General features: G+C 35.8%; 3 protein-coding genes and 2 non-coding genes across 6 annotated transcripts; all 5 read right to left on the reverse strand.

Annotated features, from left to right (window-relative positions):
- Positions 1-670: 670 nt before the first annotated feature.
- On the reverse strand, positions 671-1,694 carry LOC100255976 (mitochondrial import inner membrane translocase subunit TIM23-2). The gene has a single exon (XM_002285518.5). It carries the CDS (start codon positions 1,498-1,500, stop codon positions 952-954), a length of 549 nt encoding a protein of 182 aa, XP_002285554.1. The 5' UTR covers positions 1,501-1,694; the 3' UTR covers positions 671-951.
- A 13,637-nt stretch (positions 1,695-15,331) lies between these two features.
- Positions 15,332-17,454, reverse strand: LOC100249287 (pentatricopeptide repeat-containing protein At3g29230). 2 transcript variants are annotated; one of them, XM_059736290.1, is made up of 2 exons: positions 17,331-17,454; positions 15,332-17,237 (listed from the first exon to the last, which is right to left on the reverse strand). In XM_059736290.1, the coding sequence occupies exons 1-2, from the start codon at positions 17,452-17,454 to the stop codon at positions 15,874-15,876; spliced, it is 1,488 nt and encodes a 495-aa protein (XP_059592273.1). In that variant the 3' UTR covers positions 15,332-15,873. The 2 variants fall into 2 exon arrangements, with proteins under 2 accessions (XP_059592273.1, XP_059592272.1); XM_059736289.1 differs by having other exon boundaries at positions 15,332-17,454.
- A 73-nt stretch (positions 17,455-17,527) lies between these two features.
- On the reverse strand, positions 17,528-26,113 carry LOC100250837 (eukaryotic translation initiation factor). The gene is made up of 9 exons (XM_002285523.5): positions 25,695-26,113; positions 23,671-23,742; positions 23,336-23,431; positions 22,973-23,194; positions 20,679-20,776; positions 20,285-20,372; positions 19,838-20,188; positions 19,493-19,735; positions 17,528-18,992 (listed from the first exon to the last, which is right to left on the reverse strand). Exons 1-9 carry the CDS (start codon positions 25,857-25,859, stop codon positions 17,952-17,954), a joined length of 2,376 nt encoding a protein of 791 aa, XP_002285559.2. The 5' UTR covers positions 25,860-26,113; the 3' UTR covers positions 17,528-17,951.
- LOC132253700 (small nucleolar RNA snoR103) lies at positions 24,490-24,594 on the reverse strand. Its single transcript, XR_009465586.1, has one exon. It is a non-coding gene; the product is annotated as a small nucleolar RNA snoR103 (small nucleolar RNA).
- LOC132253701 (small nucleolar RNA snoR103) lies at positions 24,792-24,896 on the reverse strand. The gene has a single exon (XR_009465587.1). It is a non-coding gene; the product is annotated as a small nucleolar RNA snoR103 (small nucleolar RNA).
- Positions 26,114-26,535: the final 422 nt, after the last annotated feature.

Genomic DNA, 26,535 nt, shown 5'->3' on the forward strand with positions numbered 1-26,535 from the left:
CAAGATGGATGATTCCAATACAAGCGAGATAGATTAAGAAACAAATGCATATGTCAAAAGCTGGAGGTAACAACTTTTGGAGAGTAATGTAGGAGTCAAAAATTATAAGAGGAAGGCTAGGAAAAACATAAACAATCGCAAAATCCATGATACTGTCATAAGATGTTCCATATTTTACGTTGCATCAATTTGTAACCAAGTCTCATTAAGAATCAAAGATTCATGCTGCCACATCTAATGAACACAAGTAGTTAGCAAGGTTGACCACCCAAAAGAATAAGGGCAGCTGCTTCCCTTCCTATGGCAATATCATAAACCTATTTTTACAGAGATGATTCAACATCTATAAAATTATTCCCAAAATACCAAAATTATTTGGAAGTGAAGACATTTGGATCTCACTTTTCACCATATTCATTACAAAGCCTTTCAGACTTTTCTAATTTACCAATCACTCCCAGAATCTTAATCTAATGAGACTATCTATGTATATCAGTAATCACAACCAAACACAGAAACTCAAGATACAGTTGACTTTATGGTTACATGAATCAATCATAATAGAGATTCAAATTCATTATCACGCAAGTTTTATTTTTTTCAGTGAGCTTTCATTCAAAATTTATCACATAGGATCACAACTAACATTGTAGACGATAGGATCAATAAATAAAAGAATCAATGATAAAATAAATTTATGTTGAAACATGTCATATGTGATGTGTAATTCAATGATTACAGCTAAAAAATAACCCAAAAATCCAAATTGCCATTGGTAGTTTGGTTCTGCAAGAAAGACAAATCGACAAATTGGATCCCAAATGACACAAACTAATCCAATTATACCAACGCCATTGAACTATAAACCAAAAAGACCACAAATCCACCATCCCTCAAACCTCCAGAACCCTAAAATCCTAAAATCCTAAAAGACACATATCAGCCGAAACTTCATATGGGAACATATCGCTTCATGACCTGCTTACCGGCCACGGCAGCGCCAGCAGCCAAACCTCCGATAGCACCAGCGATCACGGCGGAGCGCGGCCCCGCAGCCGCTCGATACAGAGCGCCGGTGCCCAAACCAGCGAAGACGCTGTTGAGCATATCATCGGTGTCTCTCCAGTGTATCATTCCGCTCTCCAACCCGGAAAAAATAAGGCCAAGAACGCCCATCGAGTTGCCGAACCTCCGACCCGTTTGGCCGCCGGAGTTGAGAACCCGGTTGACTCGGAGTTTGAGCGTGTCGCCGGCCTCCGCCGCCCTGATCCCTTCGATGGAGCCCTTGGCGCCACCGATTATGGCTCCGGAAAGGTAACCCGACCCCGTATAGTATTGCAGATTCTCGCTCCAAGAGCGGCGTTGATGAAGCGATTCTTCATCGAAGAGGTACTCGGGAGAGGTGGGAAGGTTGTAGAGGTTTTGGATGGGGACCTGGAGGTCTTGGTATGGATGGTAGACTCGAGTTTTCCGATTCGAATCGGTAGATTGATCCGCCATTTCAGAGAGAGAAAGCAGCAAACCCTAGAATTGGAATCGCAGAGGCTTTGTTGAGAGTTTAGGGTTTAACGTGAGAGAAGGGCTGTTTGACTGACTTGGTCTCCACGCTGTTCATTGGCTTTTATTTTTATTTTTTAAAATATTTTATAGGAATCATGGGAGAGAGGAACTCTCAAGAAAGTTCTTTTACTTTCAGATTCTCCCCTTAATTTTTTCCATCTAAAATAATATGTGTTATAACTGCCACCACATAAATAATAATAAATATTAATTAAATATTATTTATGGTTTCCATTAATACTCATTAATAAAAACCATTAAATATTATTTATGAGTTCCATTAATATCCATTAATAAGAATATTAATGAAAGTTATTTGGAAAGCTTATAAAATGGTTTCCTTATACCTCCAAGTAAGAAAGAAATTTCTCTCTTTCTTTCACTCTCACTGTCTTTCATTCTCTCAACTCTCTTCACTGATTCCTTCTTCACATTATATATATTTTTAAATTAATATATATTTTATCTCTACTTTGAGTTGCGTTATATTTATCCTCGTTTTACAATACATTATTAGCACGAATTGCTCTGAAGATAATTCTTATATCTTAAACTTGAAGTTGTTTATATAGAATAAAATTTTACATATTTATATTATTGTTAGATTTTATTTTGTTACATATTGTCAAAAGTTATAAGAAAATTATTTGATTTTTTTTATAATCAAATGTTATACCAATGCTATCAATTTATTATAACTAATTTTAATAATATTGTTTTGTCATATATATGAAGTTATTTGACAATGTTGAACCGCACAAAACTCGAATTGTGGCACTTGACATTTCGAGAAAAAACTATCTATCTTAGATCTTTGATGTTAAAATACATCTTGATGCAATGAATCTTAGAGCTATGATTAAAGAAGGAAATCAAGCATCCTTGTAGGATCGCGCAAAAGAGCTGATTTTCCTTCACCGTCACCTCCATGAAAGTTTAAAAAATGAGTATCTTACGGTAAAGGACCCTTTTACTCTATAGAGTAATTTGAAGGAAAGATATCACTGCCAAAAAATTGTGATTTTCCCAAAAGCTCGATATGATTAGATGCACTTGAGGTTGCAGGATTTAAAAACTGTTAGTAAATATAACTTCATACTTTTCAAAATCAACTCTCAATTAAAGTTGAAGGAAGAAAAAAAAATCACAAAAGAAAACATGTTAGAGAAAACTTTTACTACGTTTCATGTCTCAAATGTGCTCCTACAACAACAATATCGAGAGCATGGATTTACAAAATATTTTGAATTAATATCACGTCTTTTTGTTGCTGAACAAAATAATGAGCTTTTGATGAGAAATTACCAGTCTCATCCAACTGGATCTGAACCATTTCCTGAAGTGAATGCAATATCGTCCCAAACTCGTAGACGTGGACAAGGACATGGTCGTGGTCATTGAAGAAATCCCTGATACCATGGTTCTTATGGTAATAATTCATCAAATTCTCAGAAAATGAAAGCCTCATTGCACCACCAAAAGTGGAACAAGACTGAGGCAAAACAAGAAAATGGGAAGTGTTTACAAGATAAACCTCCTAAGAACCATGAGAATAATTGTTATAAATGTGGTATGAAGAGGCATTGGTCGCATACCTGTCATACGCCCAAACATTTGGTCAACCTCTACCAAGCATCAATAAAAGCAAAAGGAAAAGAGATAGAGATAAAATTTATCGACGGTAATGGATTGGACCTAACCTATTGTGACATTGATTTATTTGGAGGTCCTAGTGAAAAAACATACCATTTAATAAATGATGAGAAGATTAACATTGATTGATATTACTTTTTATATCAAATAATATATTATTATGTCTTATATTTGCATCTGATTTTCTTTTATTATTTACATTATGCCTTGTTTTTTTTTAATATTAGTTATATTTAGAATCCATGTGTTATTTAGTCTCAAGATGAATGAGGATGATGTATGTCTCATAGACTGTACAACCACATACACAATTTTTCAAGATAAAATATATTTCCTTGAATTAGCATTAATAAAAGCTAATATAAGTACCATATTTGGTACTACAAACTTAATTGAAGGCTCTAGAAGAACAAACATAACGTTACCAAATGGAACTAGATTCCATATAAATGACACTTTATATTCTAGAAAATCCAGAAGAAATTTGTTCAGTTTTAAAAATATCCACAAAAATTAATAGCATATTGAAACTATGAATGAAGATAATGTAGAATATCTTTACATTACTTCCATTATATCTAACCAGAAGTTTATAATGGAAAGACTCCCAGTTTTCTTCTCTAGGTTGTATCATACAATTATAAAGCCTATTGAATCATATGTTGTCGTGAAGCAGAAGTTCAACAACCCAAAAGTTTTTGTCCTTTGGCATGACACGCTAGGTCACCCAAGGTCTTCAATGATGCATTGAATAATCGAACACTCATATGGGCATCCACTAAAGAACCATAAGATTCTTTTGTCTAGTGAATACTCATGTGTTGCATGCTTGCAAGGTGAATTGGTAGTCAAACCATCTTTTACTAAAGTCATATCTAAGTCACCAATCTTTTTATAAAGAATACATGGGAAAATATATAAGTCTATCCATCCACCATGTGGACCATTCCGTTATTGTAAGATCTTAATAGATGTTTCACTAGGTGGTCACACATTTGTCTTCTTTCTATACATAACATTGTCTTTGCTAGACTTCTTGCACAAATAATCAGATTATGAGCACATATTCTAGATTATTTAATTAAGACAATACATCTTGATAATACTGATGAATTTAATTCTCAAACATTCATTAACTATTGCATGTCAATAAGAATAAATATTGAGCATTCTATTGTTCACACTCATACCCAAAATGGTTTAACAAAATCTTTCATCAAAAGTCTCCAATTAATAGCTCGACCAATACTAATGAAAACCAAATTACCTACTTCCGCCTAGGGACATGCTATTATGCATGTTACAACTTTAGTTCGTATTTATCCTACAACTTACCATGAATACTCTCCTTCATAACTTGTGCTTGGAAAACAACCAAATATCTCTCATTTATGAATCTTTGTTTGTGCAGTATATTTACCAATTGCACCTACACAATGCACTAAAATGGGTCCCTAAAGAAGACTTAAGATTTATATAGGTTTTGATTTTCCATCTATCATAAGATATATTGAACCTTTGACAGACGATGTATTTACATCACGCTTTGCAAATTGTCATTTTAATGAAAGTGTTTTTTCGTCACTAGGGGGAGAAAAGTTGATTCTTAAATAACAGTGAGAAATTAGTTGGAAGAAATCTACTATGACCCATCTTGATCCTTGTACAAATCAATATGAACTAGAAGTTCAAAGGATCATTCAGTTGCAAAATCTTACAAATCAATTACCAGATGCATTCATTGATACAAAGAAAGTGACAAAGTCACATATCTCGGTTGCAAATACTCTAGTACGAATTGATGTCCCTATATGACAGTTAACAAATGAATCTAAGATACGTTTAAAGCGTGGTAAACCTGTCGGCTCAAATGATGTAACTCCTTGGAATAGAACAACGCAAGAAAAACTTGGCACTCTAAAATAGACCATCAAAATGACTGATCAGTTTAAAATTGATAAATCTATAGTCCTAGAAGAGACACAAATAATGCAGAAAGCCCCTGAAAAGGCATATATTGAACAAGAAACCCCTGAAGAGGCACAAATACCTAAAAATTGTGAGATCTCAGTGATGTAGAACAACCCTAGGATGGTTGCCTACACTCAAGGGTAGGTGGGCTAGGGTTTTATTTTTAGAGTGTAAGGAGAGGAACAATGAATAAACTTTATGGTAGAGAAAATTATAAGATAAGAAATAGAGAAAAAGAAGAAACAATGAAGAAAAGATGGAAAACCTTAGAGTCTCACTAAGGCCTTCTAGGAGTCTCACTAAGGCCTTCTAGGAGTCTCACCTAGAAGAAAATCAATGGAGTCTCACCATTGAGGGTTGTCCTACATCAATTTTGGTATCAGAGCCAAAATTCTTGGCTTGAAGGCATATGCAATTAAGGAGCGGAGCAACTTATGCAAGCATGAGTTCTAAAAAAACTTCTAGCAATCAAGATGCCACTACAATACGCTTGGAGGAAATTTCAGCCACACAACAATCCCATCAAGATGCTATAATACAACTAAATAGCAAACTTGATGAGATCATGAAGTTATTAGAAAAGAGCCAAGAACAACGACCAATTGAAGAGGAGATTGCAAGTCATCAATTTAGACAGTCGCCAAGTTGATCACGCGAAGAACAAGACAATTTTATGATAGGGAATCAAAGAAGGGCCAAACTTTTTGAGCTAGATGATGATGTGACAAAAAATGTACGTCTTGAAGTTGCTGAATTTTATGGAAAACTAAATCCAACAGCTTTTCTTGATTGGATTATGTCAATGGAAGATTACTTTGATTGGTATGCAATGCCCGAAAATAGAAAAATTCGTTTTGTGAAGGCAAAGTTGAAAGGAGCAGCACGTCTATGGTGGCATAATATTGAGAATCAAGCTCATAGAACTGGCCAGCCGCCTATTGACACAAGAGACGAGATGAAGTTGAAGATGAAGGAGCACTTTCTCCCAATTGATTATGAACAACTTATGTATACAAAATTGTTTTCCCTTAAACAAGGTACCAAGTCCATTGAAGAATATACAGAAGAATTCCATGAATTGAGCATTCGAAATCAACTGCGGGAAAGTGATGCTCAACTTGCAGCTCGCTATAAAGCTGGACTTCGAATGGAGATTCAACTTGAGATGATAGCTGTACACACTTATACCGTAGATGACGTTTATCAACTAGCCCTCAAAATAGAAGAAGGCCTCAAATTCCTGGTTTCCAGGCGTCCAAGCTCACAAATTGGGAGCATTTTCTCCAACAGGACAGCAAGCAAACCTTTAAGCACATCAAACTTCAGAACTCCTAATCATGTGAATGGTGGGGGCAACACTCAACAAACTTCGAATGTGGCTTATAAGAATGGTAATAAGGGTTTGGGTAAAAATTCAATGAGTAATGGAGATAGAAAAGTAGACGTGACTCCTTTATGCTTTAAGTGTGGTGGCCATGGTCATTATGTTGTTGTATGCCCAATCAAAAGTTTACACTTTTGTGTTGAAGAACCAGAATCTGAATTGGAAAGTTACCCAAAGGAAGAAGAGACCTACAATGAAGATGAAGTTAGTGAAGAATGTGACTAGTATGATGGTATGACGAAAGGACATAGTCTTGTAGTACGACTTTTATTAACCGTTCCAAAAGTAAAAGGAGAAGAAGATTGGTGACGTACTAGCATTTTCCAAACACGTATTTCTTGCCAAGGGAGATTATGCACCATGATCATTGATGGAGGTAGCAGTTTGAACATAGCTTCACAAGAACTTGTTGAGAAGCTCAACCTTAAAACAGAGAGACATCCAAATCCATTCAGAGTAGCATGGGTTAATGACACCTCTATCCCGGTAAGTTTTCTTTGTTTAGTAACATTCCTTTTTGGTAAGGACTTTGAAGAGTCTGTATGGTGTGAGGTCTTACCCATTAAAGTAAGTCATATTTTACTTAGAAGACCTTGGCTCTTTGATAGAAAAGTTCAACATGACGGCTATGAAAATACATATGTTGTCATACACAACGGACGTAAGAAGATCCTTCGTCCAATGAAAGAAGTCCCTCCAATTAAGAAGTCGGATGAGAATGCACAACCAAAAAATGTACTTACTATGTGTCAATTTGAAAATGAGAGCAAGGAAACTAAAGTTATTTTTGCTTTAATGGTTTGGAAAGTGGAAGAATTTAAAGAACAAGATAAGGAATATCCAGCAAACGCACGTAAAATCCTTGATGACTTTTCTGACTTGTGGCTTGCAGAGTTACCTAATGAACTCCCTTCTATGCGTGACGTACAACATGCCATTGATTTGATTCCCGGTGCATCATTACCAAATTTACCAGCCTACAGAATGAATCCAATAGAGCATGTTGAATTGAAAAGGCAAGTTGATGAATTACTTACTAAAGGCTTTATTCATGAAAGCCTAAGTCCTTGTGGAGTTCTTGCCCCACTAACACCAAAGAAGGATGGATCATGGCGGATGTGTGTGGATAGTCGTGCAATCAACAAAATCACAATCAAGTATCGATTTCCAATTCCAAGACTTGATGACATGCTAGATATGATGGTTGGATCAATAATCTTCTCAAAGATTGATCTAAGAAGTGGATATCATCAAATACGTATTAGACCAGGGGATGAATGGAAGACATCTTTCAAAACTAAGGATGGATTGTATGAGTGGTTAGTCATGCCGTTTGGACTAACCAATGCTCCAAGTACCTTCATGCGGATTATGACGCAGGTATTAAAACCTTTTATTGGACGGTTTGTTGTTGTCTATTTTGATGATATTCTTATCTATAGTCGATCTTGTGAAGATCATGAGGAACACTTGAAGCAAGTAATGCACACTCTTAGGGCTGAAAAGTTTTACATTAATTTGAAAAAATGTACTTTCATGAGCCCTAGTGTTGTATTTCTTGGCTTTGTTGTGTCTTCTAAGGGTGTTGAAACAGATCCGGAGAAGATCAAAGCTATTGTTGATTGGCCAGTACCAACAAATATCCATGAGGTGCAAAGCTTCCATGGAATGGCTACATTCTATCAACGATTTATTCGAAATTTTAGCTCTATTATGGCCCCAATTACTAAATGCATGAAACCTAGTTTATTTATTTGGACCAAGGCGGCCAACAAGGCATTTGAAGAAATCAAATCCAAGATGGTGAACCCTCCTATCCTACGCCTACCAGATTTTGAGAAAGTATTTGAGGTGGCCTGTGATGCTTCCCATGTGGGAATTGGAGCAGTCCTTAGCCAAGAGGGACATCCTATGGCTTTCTTTAGTGAGAAGCTCAATGGGGCAAAGAAAAAATACTCCACATATGATCTTGAATTCTATGCAGTGGTGCAAGCAATTAGGCATTGGCAACATTATCTCAGTTACAAGGAATTTGTTTTGTATTCAGATCATGAAGCCTTGCGATATCTTAATTCTCAAAAGAAGCTTAACTCTCGACATGCAAAATAGAGTAGTTTTCTTCAACTGTTTACCTTTAATTTAAGGCATTGTGCAGGAATTGAAAATAAAGTAGCTGATGCCCTTAGCAGGAAGACCCTTCTCTTAGTAAACATGTCAACCACTACAATTGGATTTGAAGAATTAAAGCATTGCTATGACAATGATGCTGATTTTGGAGATGTTTATTCCTCTCTTTTGAGTGGTTCAAAAGCAACATGTATTGATTTCCAGATTTTAGAAGGGTACTTGTTTTATAAAAATCGTTTATGCTTACCAAGGACTTCTCTACGGGATCATGTCATATGGGAACTTCATGGAGGCGGAATGGGTGGACATTTTGGACGAGATAAGACCATTGCTTTGGTGGAAGATTGCTTCTTTTGGCCTAGTTTAAAGAAGAATGTTTGGAAGGTTATCAAACAATGTCGAGCATGTCAAGTAGGAAAAGGTTCAAAGCAAAATATGGGGTTATATACCCCATTACCAGTTCCTTCCAAACCTTGGGAAGACTTGAGCATGAATTTTGTACTTGGATTACGAAGGACACAACGGGGCTTTGATTCTATATTTGTTGTGGTTGATAGATTTTCCAAAATGGCACATTTTATCCCATGTAAGAAGGTTTCGGATGCTTCTTATGTTGCTGCCTTATTCTTTAAAGAAGTAGTTCGATTGCATGGATTACCACAATCCATTGTTTCTGATCGCAATGTCAAGTTTATGAGCTATTTTTGGAAAACCTTGTGGGCCAAGCTAGGTACTCAATTAAAATTTTCAAGTTCTTTTCATCCTCAAACTGATGGACAAACAGAAGTTGTCAATCGCAGTCTTGGTAATATTTTGAGATGCATTGTGAGAAATCAGTTGAGAAAGTGGGATAATATCTTACCACAAGCCGAATTTGCTTTCAATAGCTCCACTAATCGTACTACTGGGTACTCACCTTTTGAAGTGGCATATGGGTTGAAACCTAAGCAACCTGTTGATCTTATACCATTACCTACTTCTGTCCGCACCAGCCAAGATGGTGATGCATTTGCACGTCATATACGAGATATACATGAAAAGGTACGAGAAAAAATCAAAATCAGCAGTGAGAACTATAAAGAGGCAGCAGATGCACATCGAAGATATATTCAGTTTCAAGAAGGTGATCTAGTGATGGTTCGTTTACGATCAGAAAGATTTCATCCGAGCACATATCAAAAGCTTCAAGCTAAGAAAGCGGGTCCAGTTCGGGTACTAAAGCGGTTGGGTGAGAATGCTTATTTGTTAGAGCTCCCTTCAAACTTGCATTTTAGTCCAACATTTAATGTGGAAGATTTGTATATCTACCATGGCCATCACAACGATGTAAGTGAAGAGTTGGATCTTCAATTACCACCTACTCTTAGCCCACATCCTGATATCGAGTATGTTCTTGATGATCAACTTGTGTCTACTCGACAAGGTGGATAACAAAAAATTTTGGTGAAATGGCGAGGCAAACCACATTCTGAGAATACATGGATTACGACAACGAATTTTCAGAAGATTAGCCCCGATCTCTATGAATTGTATTAAGCATCTAACTCGTCGCAGCCGAGTTCTTTCAAGCCGGGGAAAATTGATGGGGGAAAGCCTTTTAAAGTTTATTCAAGGAAGAAAAGGAAAACCTAAGTAAACTTTAAGCAGGATTAATATTAATTAGAATTGAATAGGGGTTGGTATTTGTTGGAGTCTAATTAGGATTAGCTAGTTGAGTTATAATATAATTAGAATTTGAGTCATGATAGGTTATTAGAGTCCTAGTAGAATAGGTTATTAGAATCCTAGTAGACTTTGGATTTCTTAGAGAAGCCTATAAATAGGCTAATCAATGTAAATCAAAGGAATGAATTTTGATGAATAATATTATACTTTCTTTCATTGCAAGGTTGCAACCCTCAATGGTGAGACTCCATTGATTTTCTTTTAGGTGAGACTCCTAGAAGGCCTTAGTGAGACTTTAAGGTTTTCCATCTTTTCTTCATTGTTTCTTCTTTCTCTCTATTTCTTATCTTATAATTTTCTCTACCATAAAGTTTATTCCTTGTTCCTCTCCTTACACCCTAAAAATAAAACCCTAGTCCACCTACCCTTAAGTGTAGGCAACCATCCTAGGGTTGTCCTACATCAATTTACTAAGGTTTTCTAGGAGTCTCACCTAGAAGAAAATCAATGGAGTCTCACCATTGAGGGTTGCAACCTTGCAATGAAAGAAAGTATAATATTATTCATCAAAATTCATTCATTTGATTTACATTGATTAGCCTACTTATAGGCTTCTCTAAGAAATCCAAAGTCTACTAGGACTCTAATAACCTATTCTACTAGGACTCTAATAACCTATCATGACTCAAATTCTAATTATATTATAACTCAACTAGCTAATCCTAATTAGATTCCAACAAATACCAATCCCTATTCAATTCTAATTAATATTAATCCTACTTAAAGTTTACTTAGGTTTTCCCTTTCTTCCTTGAATAAACTTTAAAAGGCTTTTCCCCATCACTCAGTAAGTTATGTACACACGGGAGAAAAATGGGATCGAAATAATATTGTTATTAACAATATTTTCGCTTTCTAAGTGGCCTCCGATATCATAAGAAATTATGAAGATCTTGAACCACAAAATGTGGAAGAATACCAACATAGAAATGATTGGCCAAAATGGAAAAAAGTTATATAGGCAAAGTTAAACTCATTAACAAAATGAGAATTTTTTGGACCTGTAGTCCAAACACCTGAAATGTAAAGCCTGTTAGGTACAAATGGGTATTTGTACAAAAGCGTAATGAAAATAATGAGATCATAAGATATAAAGCACAATTAGTAGCACAAGTTTCTCGTAGAGACCTGGTGTTGACTACGAGAAAACATACTCTCCCATCATAGATGCAATCACATTTCGTTTCTTAATTAGTTTGGAAGTCTCAGAAAAACTAGATATGCGTCTCATGGATGTTATTATAGCATATCTATACAGATCTATGGATAATGATATATACATGAAAATCCCTAAAGGATTTAAATTGTTTAAAGCAAATAGTACAAAGCCTCGTAGCATGTACTCAATCAAGTTACAACGATCCTTGTATGGATTAAAGCAATTTGGAAGCATGTGGTACAATCGCCTTAGTGAATACTTGCTAAAAGAAGGGTATGTGAATAACCTTATATGCTCATGCATCTTCATTAAGAAATTAGAAATCGGATTTGCAATTATTGCAGTGTATGTTGATAACTTAAATCTTGTTGGAACTCCTGAAGAGCTCACAAAAACAACAAATTACTTGAAAAAAGAATTTGAGATGAAAGATCTTTTGAAACATTTTTATATGGATAAAACGCATCCTTTAAGTTCTCCAATGGTTGTCAGATCACTTGATGTGAAAAATAGCTCATTTCGTCCTTGCGAAAAAAATGAAGAATTACTTGGTCCTGAAGCACCATATCTTAGTATTATTGGTGCACTTATGTATCTTACCAATTATACACGTCTAGACATTGTTTTTTCTGTCAATTTATTAGCAAAAAACAGTTCTACTCCAACTCGAAGACATTGGAATGGTATCAAACATATATTGCATTATCTTCGTAGAACTACTGATACGAGTATATTTTACTCAAGGAAATCAAAGCAACAATTGCTTGGATATGAAGATGTAGGATATCTTTCAGATCCATATAAAGGTAGGTCACAAATAGTGTATGTGTTTAATTGCAATGGTACTACTATTTCATAGAGATTTGTCAAACAAACAATAATGGCCACATCATCAAATCATTTAGAAATATTGACAATTCATGAAGCAAGTCGTGAATGTATATAGCTAAAATCTATGATCCAACATATTTGGGAATCATGTGGACTCTCTTCTATCAAAAGTGACCTGACATATTATTGGAAAATAATGTTGCATGCATTACATAGATAACAGTGGGTTATATTGAAGAAAATAGAACTAAACATATTTCATCAAAATTCTTTTATACACATGAACTCCAAAAGAGTAGTGAAATTGATGTGCAACAAATACGCTCAAGTGATAATCTATCAGATTTATTCACAAAATCATTGTCAACCTCAACATTCAAGAAGTTAATACACAATATTGAAATGTGTCAACTCAAGGATATTGACATGAGGGAAAGTATGCTTGTAAAAAGGTGTTAGTGTACTATACTATTTTTCCCTTCTTCCAGATTTTGTCCCATTGGGTTTTATTGGCAAAGTTTTTAACGAGGCAATCCTAACATACCAAGAGCAACTTAAAGAATTATAAGAATATTGTACTCTTTTTCCTTCACTAGGTTTTTCCCATAAGGTTTTTTACTAACAATGTTTTAATGAGGCATATTTTTCTAATGTGGTAGATATCTAAGGGGAAGTGTTATAATTGAAATAATGAATGTCACCACATTAATTATAATAAATATTAATTAAATATTATTTATGGTTTCTAATACTCATTAATGGAAACCATTAAATATTATTTATGAGTTCCATTAATATGAACATTAATGGAAGTCATTTCGAAAGCCTATAAAAGCATTTCTCATCCCCTATAATATGTGCCTCCAAATAAGAAAGAAATTTTTTTTTCCTCTCATTCTCTCAATTCTCTCCTGTGATTCCTTCTTCCCATTATATATATTGTTAAAGTCATATATATATATTTTATCTCTACTTTGAATTTCGTTGCATTTATCCTCATTTTACAACAATATGAAAATTATCTTTTGAAGAGATAAAAAAAAACTCTAATTTCTCTAATTTAATTATTAAATATTAAATTTATTTTAAAAAGTAACTTTAAGTTTTAAAATTTATACTAAAATAATCCATTCAAAAAATAATTCAATATATTGACCAAATTAAATTTCTTTTCTTATTTCTCTATTCCAACTTCACAATAACTCCATTTTTAATTACTCAAATTGTCAAATTTTTGGAATTTTCTCTATTTATTCCTTTTATTTTTATTAATATTAATAAAGGCTAAAATTGAATATTTGTCACATGGCCAAATTTACCCTTTTCAAATATGTTCATAATTTCTTTGTTCAAATTCTATATATTTGGTTTTTGAATTTTGAAGCAATATCTATATTTTTTAAAAAGGAAAATTTGAATTTTATTTATTTGATTGTTTTTAATTTGTTCAACCTATTTTAATCAATTCAAGGAAAATTTGGGCTCCAATCAAGCCCAATACAACTTAACTTGCCTTATGGAACGAACTTGGGATGCGTTCGTACTTACAACCCCAAGGCCCAATCCTTTAAGAATCAATATTAAGCACGTTGGGCTACTTTTTAAAATAGTTTAGGCTGGACCTTTTTTCGAGAATAGTTTTCTGTTCTTCGGAATAAAAAAATAATTAAAAAAAACACATTCGATAACTAGAAACTATTTTCTTATTTATTTTCTTAAGAACATAAAATAGAGTGTTTTTAGAGAACACTTTTAGTTATTTTATATTATTTTTACTTGTTTTTTTATGATTGTTTTAGAAAATAATTATACAAGTACGTAGAATGATTAAAAATAAAGTATTGAAGACTTTTATTTTATAAAAAATCATAATACAATTTTTAAAAACTATTTTTCAAAAATATTTTTGAAAATAGTTATCAAACAAAACCTTAGAATTTGTTTTTCAAATTTTCAAAAACTATAGGCATTTTAACAATAAAAAATAATTCACAGCCTAGTGTCCATTTGATATATTTCTTGTTTTTTATTTTTAAATAAAATAAAAAAATGTATCTTATCTTTCCAAAAAATAACGAGGTGTAAAATTTGAAATAATAAATTTTTTTAAATAATTTGTAAAATGATTACTTTTTTAATACATGCTTTTAAAAGTTTTTGTATCTTATAAATAAGTAGTATCAAAACAAATGCTTAGAGCGTGTTTGACAGTTAATTAAAATATTTCCTCTAAAAATATTTTTAGGAAAAATGAACTTTAATGTGCTTCTTAATAATATGTTTAACAATGATTTTAAAAAGTGTTTCCAACATTTTTACTATTTGAAAAAAAAAAATTAAGTATTAAAAATATTAAAAATATTTTCTAAAATCATTATCAAATGCGCTTGAATCTTACAAAATAATTATTATTTTTTAAATAGTTTTTAAGTTAAAAATGTTTTTTTAAAAACCCCGCCCAACATACTCTTAAATATATATTAATTTATTTTTAAAAATAAAGATTGTGTTTAACTTCCCATTTTGTTGAGATTGATTTTATTAAATAAGCATGATCATTGAAATTAAGAATAATTTTGATATTTTTAAATTTTTTAATTAATTATTTTTTGTTGGGGGTGGGGGGTTCATTGTTTTCTTTAAAAACCCCTTAAAAATATTTATGAAAAAATTGTTTCCACTTCGATGATGACTCGAAAACTTTTGTTGCTTTTTAGGATGACACTTTTTGAAAAGACTATCATACATTCGTGATGCTTTCTATAAAAACAAATGAATTTCCCGGAAGGAGCTGCTTTCATTTCTGTGGGAGTGTGGAAGTATCTCTTCCACAAAAGCCAAAGAAAAAGGCAGCATCATATGAAGGCATTTCCATGGATTCACTCTGATTTGTAGCATTCTCTGAAATTTCCTTCTCCTCTTTCTTCAGAAAGGCACCATGAATATTTAGATGTACATGGATCCTGCAAATTTTCCTGGAAAACCATATTCCTTCATTTCTTCTCAATCATGTAGCAGTGAATACACCACCCATACACCATGGAGTCTATCTTGTTTGTCACCTTCACAGCTGCCACCATTCTCATTCTACTTCCCAATGACCATGCCAACAGAAACCCAGTACAAAAAATCATCTTCAAGGGCCTCCCATCAGCCTTTCATGCCTTTGTGTTATCCATCATGTTTGCCTTCTCCGCTGCATTTGCAGCCACTCTGCTGATCCACAAGATTCCCCAGATTGCAAGGCTTTGCAAATTGTGTTCCCTGGCTTCCATGGTGTCGGCTTTCGGGATACTGATTTGGGCCATCTCTAATTCCTGGGCAGATATGGTGAATGGTACAGCATGCTCAGGATGAAGACATTAAGGGAGGATCACCTGCTTTGTTTCATTTGTACAAATTGAAATGAATAATGAAATGAGAGGATTTATATTTATCATGAACAAATGAAGGTCTCACAGTTTTAATTTGACCCACTATGCAAATCTTGATCCATGCTGATATCCCCAGCCAAAAACCTGTAAAATTTGCCATCGACTTCAATGGTACTACCCCCAGCAGTTTTAGCAATCCCCGATTCGTTCATCCTCTCCCTCCATCTATTGGCTTCTTTCCATTGGCCACATGATGCATACAAGTTCACAAACATCATAAACTCTCCATCACTCACATGATGAGCCTTGGAAGTAATCAAGTTTATCACCTTCTCTCCAGTCTCAAGATCCTGATGAATCACACAGGCACCAAGCAAGGCACCCAAGATGCTTTCTCCGGGTTCAAAAGGCATGGCTTTTATGAGCTGAAATGCAGGGTCAAGAAATCCAGCTCTACCCAGAAGATCAACCATGCAGCCATAATGCTCTAACTTGGGTGGAAGGCCAAACTCCTTTTCCATGCAATCGAACAACCGGCAACCCTCTTGGACCAAGCTACGATGACTACATGCACTGAGAAGTCCAATGAAGGTGATTTCATCAGGCCTTACACCATTATCCCGCATTTTGTCTAAGAGTTTGACAGCAGCATGACCATAGCCATGAAGAGCGAGTCCGGAGATGATGGCATTCCAACAATAAATATCCTTTACTTGAGACTTATAGAACACCTCTAGTGACCTCTGTATGGTTCCACACTTTGCATACATATCGATTAATGATGTGGCTACATGGGGACTTGATGCCAGCCGATGATCTTGAGCATATACGTGCATCTCAGTGCCTTTTCCCAGCCACCCTAAATGGGCACAAGCAGATAGAACGAGAGTAACGGTCAGATGGTCAGCCTCATGGTTTCCGGCTTTCATCTCATCAAATAAATCAACAGCCTCAGCATAAAGTTGGGCATGTAAGTAGCCAGAAATCATTGTGTTCCATGTAATGACGTTTTTCTTAGGCATTACATCAAACAAGTTCCGGGCATTACCCATATCGCCAACATTGGTACATGCCAGAATCATCGAGTTCCATGACACGATGTCCTTAGCATGAATTCTATCAAAGATGCTTCTGGCAGCCGCTTTTTTTCCTATTTTTGCATACCCAGAAATCATGATATTAAAAGATGCAAGGTCCTTCAGAGGCATATTATCAAACAGTTTCATGGCATTATCCATCTGACCACAAGAAGCATATGCAGCTAACATGGAATTCCAAACAACTACATCTTTCACACCCATCTCCTCAAACACCTTAGTGGCATGATCAATGGCCCCAAAGGCCGAGTACATGTCCAACAGAGCCGTCCCCACAAAACAATGGCCAGAAAAACCGGTTTTCATGGCCTGGCCATGGAGAGCAAAACCAATACAACAAGAAGAAAGACTTGAAGCTGCTTTGAGTAAAACAGGAAATGTAAAATTATCAGCATCAAACCCAACTCGTTTCATTTCGACATAAGCAAGAATGGCTTGATCTGGATTACCCTGGCTTACTCGCCTCTTTATAACCTTATTCCATCTTTGCAGTCCTGAGTCAACCGAGGACAATGAATAAAGGAAGCTGCAATGGAAAAGAGCCATCAGACTATAGAGTATCCATTTGGGCATACCAGTACCCTAAAAAAACCAAGTCTCAAAAGCAGAGAATCTGGGAATATAGAAGAATCAAGAAAAATTAGAGTAAAGACAAACTGAAGACCTTATCACATATTGAAAATTTGGCCCACCATGGTGGCCTGGGTAGCAAAAACCAAATTACTTGGTACATATAAATTCAAAATCTAATGTAACAACTGGATAACAACAAAGCCTGCTCATCTCCGGGTTCTGGGAATAAATATCTAGAACCTGAGAGAGATACAAGGCATTATGCTAATCCTCACTTAATAAACAAATTCATGAAAAAAGAGAAAAACTCAAAAAAAAAATATACAACTGAATAAAATTCTGTAGTTTCCTGGTCCACTGGTGACAAATTGTAAAACTGGAAAGCAAGAAACTATGGCAAAATATGGGAAGAATAAATAAAAGTATTGCAATTATTTGATCTCCCCTGTTATAGAAAGCTGAGCAGCTTCCTGCGATGACTAAGACACAGCCTGGAATCAACCAAGCAAACTCTTGCAGTCCTGGATATCAAGTCTATGTTTTTCCATCAATCCTTGCCCCAAAGGGTCTGAGCTAATGCCGCTCATGACAGCATCAAAGATGGCTGCCTGGAACCTGTCATCTTCCACCTTCTCCAGGACCTCCTTCACCACCTTGAAGTCTAAACCCCCGGCCAAAACCAGCTTCCCAAGAACCTCACCGAAGTTATTTGGTGCTTTTGGTAAATCAATGCCAACATCATCCAACAGTGAGCCATAGAGGAGACATCCAGTCCCTAAATCCCTAGCCAGCAAAACATTTTTATTGAACAAGTACACAAGAAGCTTTATGACTGGTTCTACACAAGGTGGACTCTTTTCCAGGGCAAGGCTAACAGCTTCTTTAACAACCTCAGGGTGATATGCAGGAGATTTCAGCTCCTCAACACACTGTAATGCTTCATCAAGAATTCGAACACTGAAATATTCCTCCAGAAGGGAGACAGTTTTTCTACGAAGATCAACAGGATTTGATCTTGGTGCAGCAGCCTGTGGTTTCTCAGGAGTACGAACAGGTGCTGCCTGAGAAACAGGCTTAGGGGTTTGACTAATAGGCTCAACTCCCAAAACAAAGCTGGAAGGCTGTTGAGATGTCGATGCAGAACTACCCTGCAATAAGGCACTTGTCTTCCCACTTATGAAACCCCCACTGCCCTGGGGTAGAAGTTTTGAATTGATTGGCCCTGGTTTGGAGATTAAAGCTGACTGGACACGCAAGGCAGACTGGGCTCCAACACCATCAGCCCTTGGCATTGAACGGTTTCGAGGAACCTCCCAGTTATCAGTATCAAGCCCAGGCATTCCAGGCATCTTCCTGGTCCCAGGCATTCCAGGCATCATACCCCCAGAACCAGGTCTAGAAATGGGGAAGCCTCCAGGGCCCATACCACCAAGTGCCCCTGTATTACGACCATTTCTCATGCTCGCAGTTGCACCTGGACGCAACCCTAGATTCTTCTCTGCCTCTGAATGAATTTCAGTGATGGTTTTAGCTGTCACCTGCAATAACAATCATCGAAACAACATTGTCAGATAATGCCAAGGATGATCTACTTTGAAGCATTTCTATGTTCCCTGACTTCCAAGTTCGTAAATTTATAATTATCATGATTCTCATCATTCATCTACAAAGATTTTCTGTACAGTAGATATGCCAGTAAATACCTTCAATGTAACAAAATTCATCATTTTCAAATGAAAAATAATTAAGACAATTATAAGAGAAGATGGTGCAGTGAGTAGGCTAGAAATAGCATTTAGGTCATTTGAATTTTAGAAAATGTGGTCGCATCTAATCTCTGAGAAAAATGAGAAAAATCAGACATTATAGAGAGGCAGACAGACTAAACTACTGAACAAATTGAAACAAATAAAAAAAGGTGGAGCAACTGTAAGAAAGTCTCCCAAATTCCCCTCCAATCACCCCCAAGGGGGTTGGGGGTATGGGAGCAGGGCTAGAGGTGGATAAAAGAAGAGTCAATGAGATATGGAAATTCAACCTCTTCACGTCTAGGGACCCAGTTGTTCGCCCGCAGATCAAGAACATTACGAACCATGAACCTCAACCGTGGTGCAAGTTGGGGGTTTGTCGTCAGCTCCTTCAACCTGCTGAAGTAGAGATCATTAACTCGCCGAGATTTTTGGCTCTCGTCCAGCTGCTTTCCAATAGTATTAAAAAATTGACATATAGCCTCCACATTCTCCTCAGCTGGGCAAGTTTTACCATCATGTCCCAAAAGCTCCTGTATCACAACCAATTTAGTCAGGCTACTTTATAACAGAGTCTAACTGTAACTGTCTGAAAGAACAGCTAAAGACCAAATGATGCAACTCCAAAAAGTGACCTGAAGAATGTGGTGAACAATCTTTTCAGGCACCATCTTCTGCTTAAGAAGTTCACCAATAAGGCGAATGTTTCCAAGAGTTCGGAGCTTCACTTTTCTTTCTTTTTCCCTCCGTTCCACTTCTTGCTCAGGGGCAGTCAACAGCCCAATTTCTGCCCTCAGGCTGTCAGCACCTTCAAATGCCTCTTGGCAATTATTCAGGAGGATTCGCTTAAAGGTAATTTCTTTCCCACCAGGTTCTTCAGAGGGAAATGGCGGCAGCTTCTCATTAAGGTCTGAGCATAGAAGAGCATACATGGGACAAAATGTGGGCTCCAGCACAGCCTTATCAAAAATAAGCGAGATAACACCCTGCATTTGCAAACAGATTCCTTAGTTTCATTAGCAACCAAAAAGAAGAAAAACATCTGTGAAAAAAGGCATTTAAAATCTGTAAGAAGTGAGAACCTTTAAAATATCATGGGTGGTTATTCCAGATTCAATCAGCTGACCTTTGAGAACATCAAACTTCTCCGGGGTCAATTTGTTCAGTATGCTGCACAGAAAATACAACAAGCATAGAAAACATAATCAGAAAAGCTATTCCAATTCCCCAGTAGGCCATATACCAAAAACAATCCATAATCAGTATGAAACTTCAAGTCAATGAACCATAGGTTCACCATATTTCCGAAATTTTTTTGTTTGATGGGTACCATATTTCCGAAAATTATGCATCACAAATCATGTAAACAAATGATTCAGAAGATAGGGCAACAAAGTTGTTAGGATTAGTTTCCCTTTTACTGGCAAGTGATCAAGATTCAGAAGATCAGAGAACAAAGTTGTAAGGATTAGTTACCCCTTCACTGTCTTCAGAACACGTTCCTGCTCAGATAGACTCACCCTTCGAGCAGACCATGGCACTTCAGCCTTGACAAGAACAGGAGCAGGCCCTACCTGATAATATATACTAGGTTAGAATGGGCAAATTGAAAGCCAAACACAAATGGAGTCGTAGCAGCGCAACTACAGGTACTGTAAACCAAAATAGACAACAATATAGTAGCAGAGAACCACCTCTCCAATTTAAAACTTATCCAAGCCAAACTATTCAGACTAGCCAGTTTGGCTCAGGTTCCTACTTGAAGTGTTAGTGACATGTTGAACATTGCTTTTAAGGGTTTGGGGAACACTTCTGACAAAGTGCTATGTAAATTACTTGTCTCTCATTGATTTGGATGGTTAGGGGGGCGGAAGAAATGCAAGATCTTTGAGGACAAGTCAAGGTCTACCTAAATGATATGGAATCTAGTCTACTTCTATTCATCTTTTAGGGGTTCTACTACTATAGCTTTCCAGGGCATTCTTCTTCTCAACATAATTCATCTTGTTTAGATGTTGACACATGGATTCAAAGGGTTAAAATAGCAATGTTGAGTTGTTTTGATGTGTATTGGGGAGTATTTCTTCACTCTGTTATGATAAGGTTTTGTAATGGAGGGAGGGATTTCTCATCCTTCTCTTGTATCTTCATTTTTAAAATAATTTGTTTGTTTATGATTGAAAAAAAATGATAACTATCTAATGAGCATGTCAATAAAAACATTGGTTATTCAACCTTGAATTTGCAACATATTAATGTCTCTAAAAAAGTGCAGGACCTAGAATATTCCAGGATTTGATCCTCGGGGTTTTGGTCAGTTAGATCTCCAAATAACTTAGGAAATAGGCTACCTGGGCATAATTTTGAAATTTGATGGTGAAAGACCAACTCTATTACAGAAGAGCATTAAATCAACCAAAAAAATGTGGAACACACATTTGACATCAATAAAGATTTTTTTTTTAATTAGGAAAAATAGATATTAAAAGGCACCAAACAAAAAGGGGGTACAACCTTAGTGCAGAGAGTATCAAAAGGCACATGACAGAAAAAGAAGCCAAGAGAAAGGTCCTAACATCCTTACCCCTCCCCAAAACATAAAGAAAGCCTAAAAAAGAAAGCTTCACCTTCCCAAAACTCCTAAACTGCTCAAACAACAATTTAAGGAAGACGCTTTCAAGGCTTTCCAAGCACTCAAGGTTTCCAAAAATCCTGTGCTCCCTCCAATGCTTGAGAACAACAAAAGAGCCATCCTCCAAATCTTAGACCATTTTGACCCCACAAAACTGCTGTGCCAGCTGAGCAGCATATCCATTACTAATCATGGAAGCAAAAAAGAAAACCCAAATAATGAAAACAAAAGATACCACTACCCTATGAGATGAAATCCACTTCACTTATTTCAATTCAAGTTGTTTAGTCCTCCAATCGTTCTTTTTTACTCTCAGATACTTCAACCCAACTCAATAAAGCCTTGAGTTTCAACTCTTTGAGAGTGGTATGTGATATTTAGTTAACCAACAAATAAAAAACGTTAAGAAAACTACAAGCATTGACCCTGACTATCTCAGTATTTTATAGCTCTTTTATTTACTACTTTACCCTTTGTATATGGGAAACCTCCCTTCAGGTTTTCACCCAACTGCAATTTTCCCTTTTCTCTTGATAAAATCAGTCAAGAAGTAATTAAACAATCATAGATACTTACAAGATGGATTCCTAATTAAACTATCATAACTACTTACGACACATTCTAATGAAGAATTAAATGTGCATTTCCAGGTTTATCAGGTGAAAAGAAACCATTGAGAAATATACAACTCTAGACTTAATAAAGCAGTTATTAGCATTAATAAAACTTAATTGACACTATGCTTGATCATACCAATTCACTAAATCAATTGTGCAATATAAATTTCAAATAAACATAGCATATGATGGAATATACTCATGTACAACAGTCCTCTATCAACATCTGGAACCCTAGAACTGTCACAAATCACCCAAGTAATGGTTATCACAAATCTAACAAACTAGAAATTAGACAAACCATGCCTTCATATCCTCTTTCAAATTGCATGTATTATATTTTTATAAGTTTAATTTGGAGTTTGAAGCAGGGGCATTCTATCAACTAAATATATCAATATATCACATGACCATATGCATAAAAGGTTTTCAAAAACAAAATAATTTCCATATCGAGAAAAATAACATAGCAAAACAAGGTAAGGACACAGGAGGCTACACATTTAATAAAAAGGCAGTACCCCTTGGTTAGAAGATAGTTGAGCCCTCACAAACTGGGAGTTTAGTTGGTCTTGACGGTTATTCAAGTCCTGAGTCCTTGACTCAAATCGACTGGGTAACTCCTTATTGTCTCGAATTGATTCCCAGGATCTATCCTCTCCAGTGGCAGGCAACTGTGAAGATCGGCCACGCCAGTCACGGTTGTCTGGCTCAGCATAACGACTTTGGGATTGGGGTTGAACCTAAAGAAATTTAGAAAAATGGATGTTACAGCTTTTAAACAGCAAAAAGAATATCGAAAATGGGAAAATAGTGTTATAACCACTATGAATAATAATAATTATAACAATAATAGAAAAAGATAAGAGGAATGCTCTACTCACGTTGCCATCTCCACGATTCCAGTTTTGGTCTTCACCACCAAACTCAGACTCAATCTCTTGTTTAATCTTCAAAATATTCTCAGGGATATCAACAACCTAAGGGAAAAGATTATCAGAAACACGAACGGGACATAAGAGAAAACATAATTATACAAAAATTTCACATGCACTGGGAAGACCACATCTGCCAACAGGATATGAGGCTATTGGCATCCCACTTTCTAGACTACAGAAATGAAAACAGAGATAAATAACTGAAGAACCTTCTGCTTTTATTCTTCAACACAATCAAAGCAAAGAACATAAGTATTACAAGCATCAACAACATGACGTACCTCCCTAAGTTGCAACAGCTGGTCTCGGGTGTACCGGACACGTTCACGACCTTCAAACCGCAAGTCTCCACTCTACAACAATACAACAGCATAAAGAGTCAAGAAATAATCAAATCCTAACTCTGTACTCTATGACAACATAACAGTTGAAAAAGGCACAAGAAATATTTTGTTGTATTTTGCAAACAGATTATTAGGAAAGAGTATGTTGTGTTTTGCAACATTGACAAAAGAACAGTAAAGCAGTCTTTTACCCAGTTCATTTGGGATGATTAAACAATCATTCCTCTGTAGAGATATTTACAGTCTGATATCCACTCATCCATAAATATCAAATTTTGGCAACATGTTTGATCTTAAATTAGAGAAATAAAGCCATGACACTAGTAAAAATAGAGTGGAAACTGTTTGACTTGATACTATTGCACAGAAAATGAATTTTGGAACCCCAGTTAATTGCAAGATCATTACTATTTTTACTTTGGCAACTCTTTTTTGGGTTTTAAAGACAACCAAGTTTATATTTAATTTGAAATCCAATGCTCAAGCATTCAAAACTGTGGATCTGGAACTGTGGTCCCCAACTCCACGCAACAGATTACAGTCTCTATGTAAACAGGTCCAATTGGTATTTTTCTTTTTGATTGTCCGGGCCTAAATTGCTGGTTTACACTAAATTGATTGTAACAAGGCATTGCATTCCATTTAATGATGGAGAAAGATGTATTAATCCGGTAAGATGTTAACTAAAGATTGAAGCTACTAATCACAACACACTTTACTCTCATTTTTCCACATTGATCTAACTGAACTGTATCTCTATGTCTGCAGGTCCTTTATGGGCACCCTTATACTCATCGCATGCCCACCTAAAGCCCGCATATTAATGTATGTCCATATTTACAGCAAGTACACGTACTGAAGTGCCCCACCAAGAATTAGGACAATAGATCTATCAAAATATACTCATAACACTTCAACACCCTTCCTTTGATTTCTAAGAAAACTGAGCATTGGAGAATGAAATCTTGATAATTATGCTTTCCTTACCTTACCGACAGTAAAAAAAGCACACCTCAATTAAGCCAAAAAGCTCCAATACACTTGAGAAATCGGAGAATTTTGTTCTGAAGGTCCTTTATGGGCACCCTTATACTCATCGCATGCCCACCTAAAGCCCGCATATTAATGTACGTCCATATTTACAGCAAGTACACGTACTGAAGTGCCCCACCAAGAATTAGGACAATAGATCTATTAAAATATACTCATAACACTTCAACACCCTTCATTTGATTTCTAAGAAAACTGAGCATCGGAGAATGAAATCTTGATAATTATGCTTTCCTTACCTTACCGACAGTAAAAAAGCACACCTCAATTAAGCCAAAAAGCTCCAATACACTTGAGAAATCAGAGAATTTTGTTTTCTCTTGTCATAAGTCATGAAAGATCTTATAACATGATTCAATATTTTTTTTCCCTTTCGCCATTCCCCCGCATTAATAATCACGTCATCAAAACCGGGTAAAGTTGAAAATAAGACTCAGCCGCTACAGCAATTAGTCATCATTAATCATCAACTTAATTAAACTTTGTTTGGCTTCCAAGAGAACTGGGGAAAGAAAACTGAGCAACCGGGCTTTAGATGTTTAGAGAGAGAGCAAAAATAAAATTCCAAATTTTATCAATTTCTTACCTTTTCCTATCCTTTCTTGACAACGAAAGCGCACATAAACAGAAATCATCAACAAACAATGCAAGATTGAAAAGCCACTAAACGGAGCAATCAAAAGCTTCCACCAAAATCCAATACAAAAACCATGCAAGAGATCAAAAGAACAAAACAAACAAACAAACAAACAAAAACTATTGATATACAATCACTAAAAAAAATAAAAAAATAAAAAACCAAAAAAAAAAAATCCAAAACGGAAACAAGAAACAAAAAGGAGAACAAAAAAGATTGGATTTTTTTTAGAAACCCTAGATCTGAGACAAAAGGAAGGGTTTTATGCACTGACCTTGAGGAACGACGATGGAGCGAGACCGCCGTGAGGGCGAAGAGGCTGAGCATCAGATGAAGACGATGAGGAAGAGTCGAAGCGAGAGGCGAGGAATCTGGTGCCGCGAGGACCACCACCACCACCTGGACGCAAGCTTATGACGGTCTGATCTGCCTGCTGCATAACTCGAGATGCGAATCCTGAGTTGAGTTGTAGAGAGAAAAAGATAACGGAAAGTGGGCACAGAGAGAGAACACAGAGAGAGATAGAGAGAGATAGAGTAGGAATAGGGTTCGAATATAGAGAGAAAGGAGAGTCAGCCTCTCTGGACTTTCTCTCCCAACCTGTGTATACCTCACCTCTCTCTGCGCAGCTGCGAAGAGAGAACGAAAGAGAGGCGCCCTCAAGATGAGAAAAACCCTTTTGTTCCCTTAATTTTCCCTTTTTTTTTTTTCTCATTCCCTAATTTTTATATTTTATTTATTTTTGTACTTTTATGAAATTACATTAATACCCTTTTCTAAAATCTTTAATGTTTTTGACTTTTTTCCTCGAGAGTGAATCACGATATCGTCTTCCTTTCCCTAATAAAATTTACAACAAAGGCCCTCTTATTTTTAGATTTATACTTTAATACACCTTCTAATATTAAGATATAAATCGAAAATTATGAAGAAAAAAGGCATATTATTTTTTATTGGAAGAGAGAGATAAAGGATTTTATGTGGAGAAAAAGATTGATAGTAATTATTATGATATGTTTTCTTTTTGAATAGATGTATGTATGATTGTGATACATATTCTTGCTAGTTGAAAGGCGATGCCCTACCTTTCATTATTGAAGTCAAAAGGCCATGAG

This window comes from Vitis vinifera, chromosome 4 (genome assembly GCF_030704535.1).
Source record: "Vitis vinifera cultivar Pinot Noir 40024 chromosome 4, ASM3070453v1".
NCBI lineage: Eukaryota > Viridiplantae > Streptophyta > Magnoliopsida > Vitales > Vitaceae > Vitis > Vitis vinifera.

Excerpts from the sequence above, each read along its gene's own strand:
- LOC100250837 (XM_002285523.5), bottom strand. The coding sequence starts at position 25,859 with ATGCAGCAGGCAGATCAGACCGTCATAAGCTTGCGTCCAGGTGGTGGT. Across the intron at positions 23,743-25,694 it reads CTCCATCGTCGTTCCTCAAG|AGTGGAGACTTGCGGTTTGA; the intron begins GTCAGTGCATAA and ends GTATTGTTGTAG. Across the intron at positions 23,195-23,335 it reads GGAATCGTGGAGATGGCAAC|GTTCAACCCCAATCCCAAAG; the intron begins GTGAGTAGAGCA and ends AAATTTCTTTAG.
- LOC100249287 (XM_059736289.1), bottom strand. The coding sequence starts at position 17,454 with ATGCCCAAATGGATACTCTATAGTCTGATGGCTCTTTTCCATTGCAGC.
- LOC100255976 (XM_002285518.5), bottom strand. The coding sequence starts at position 1,500 with ATGGCGGATCAATCTACCGATTCGAATCGGAAAACTCGAGTCTACCAT.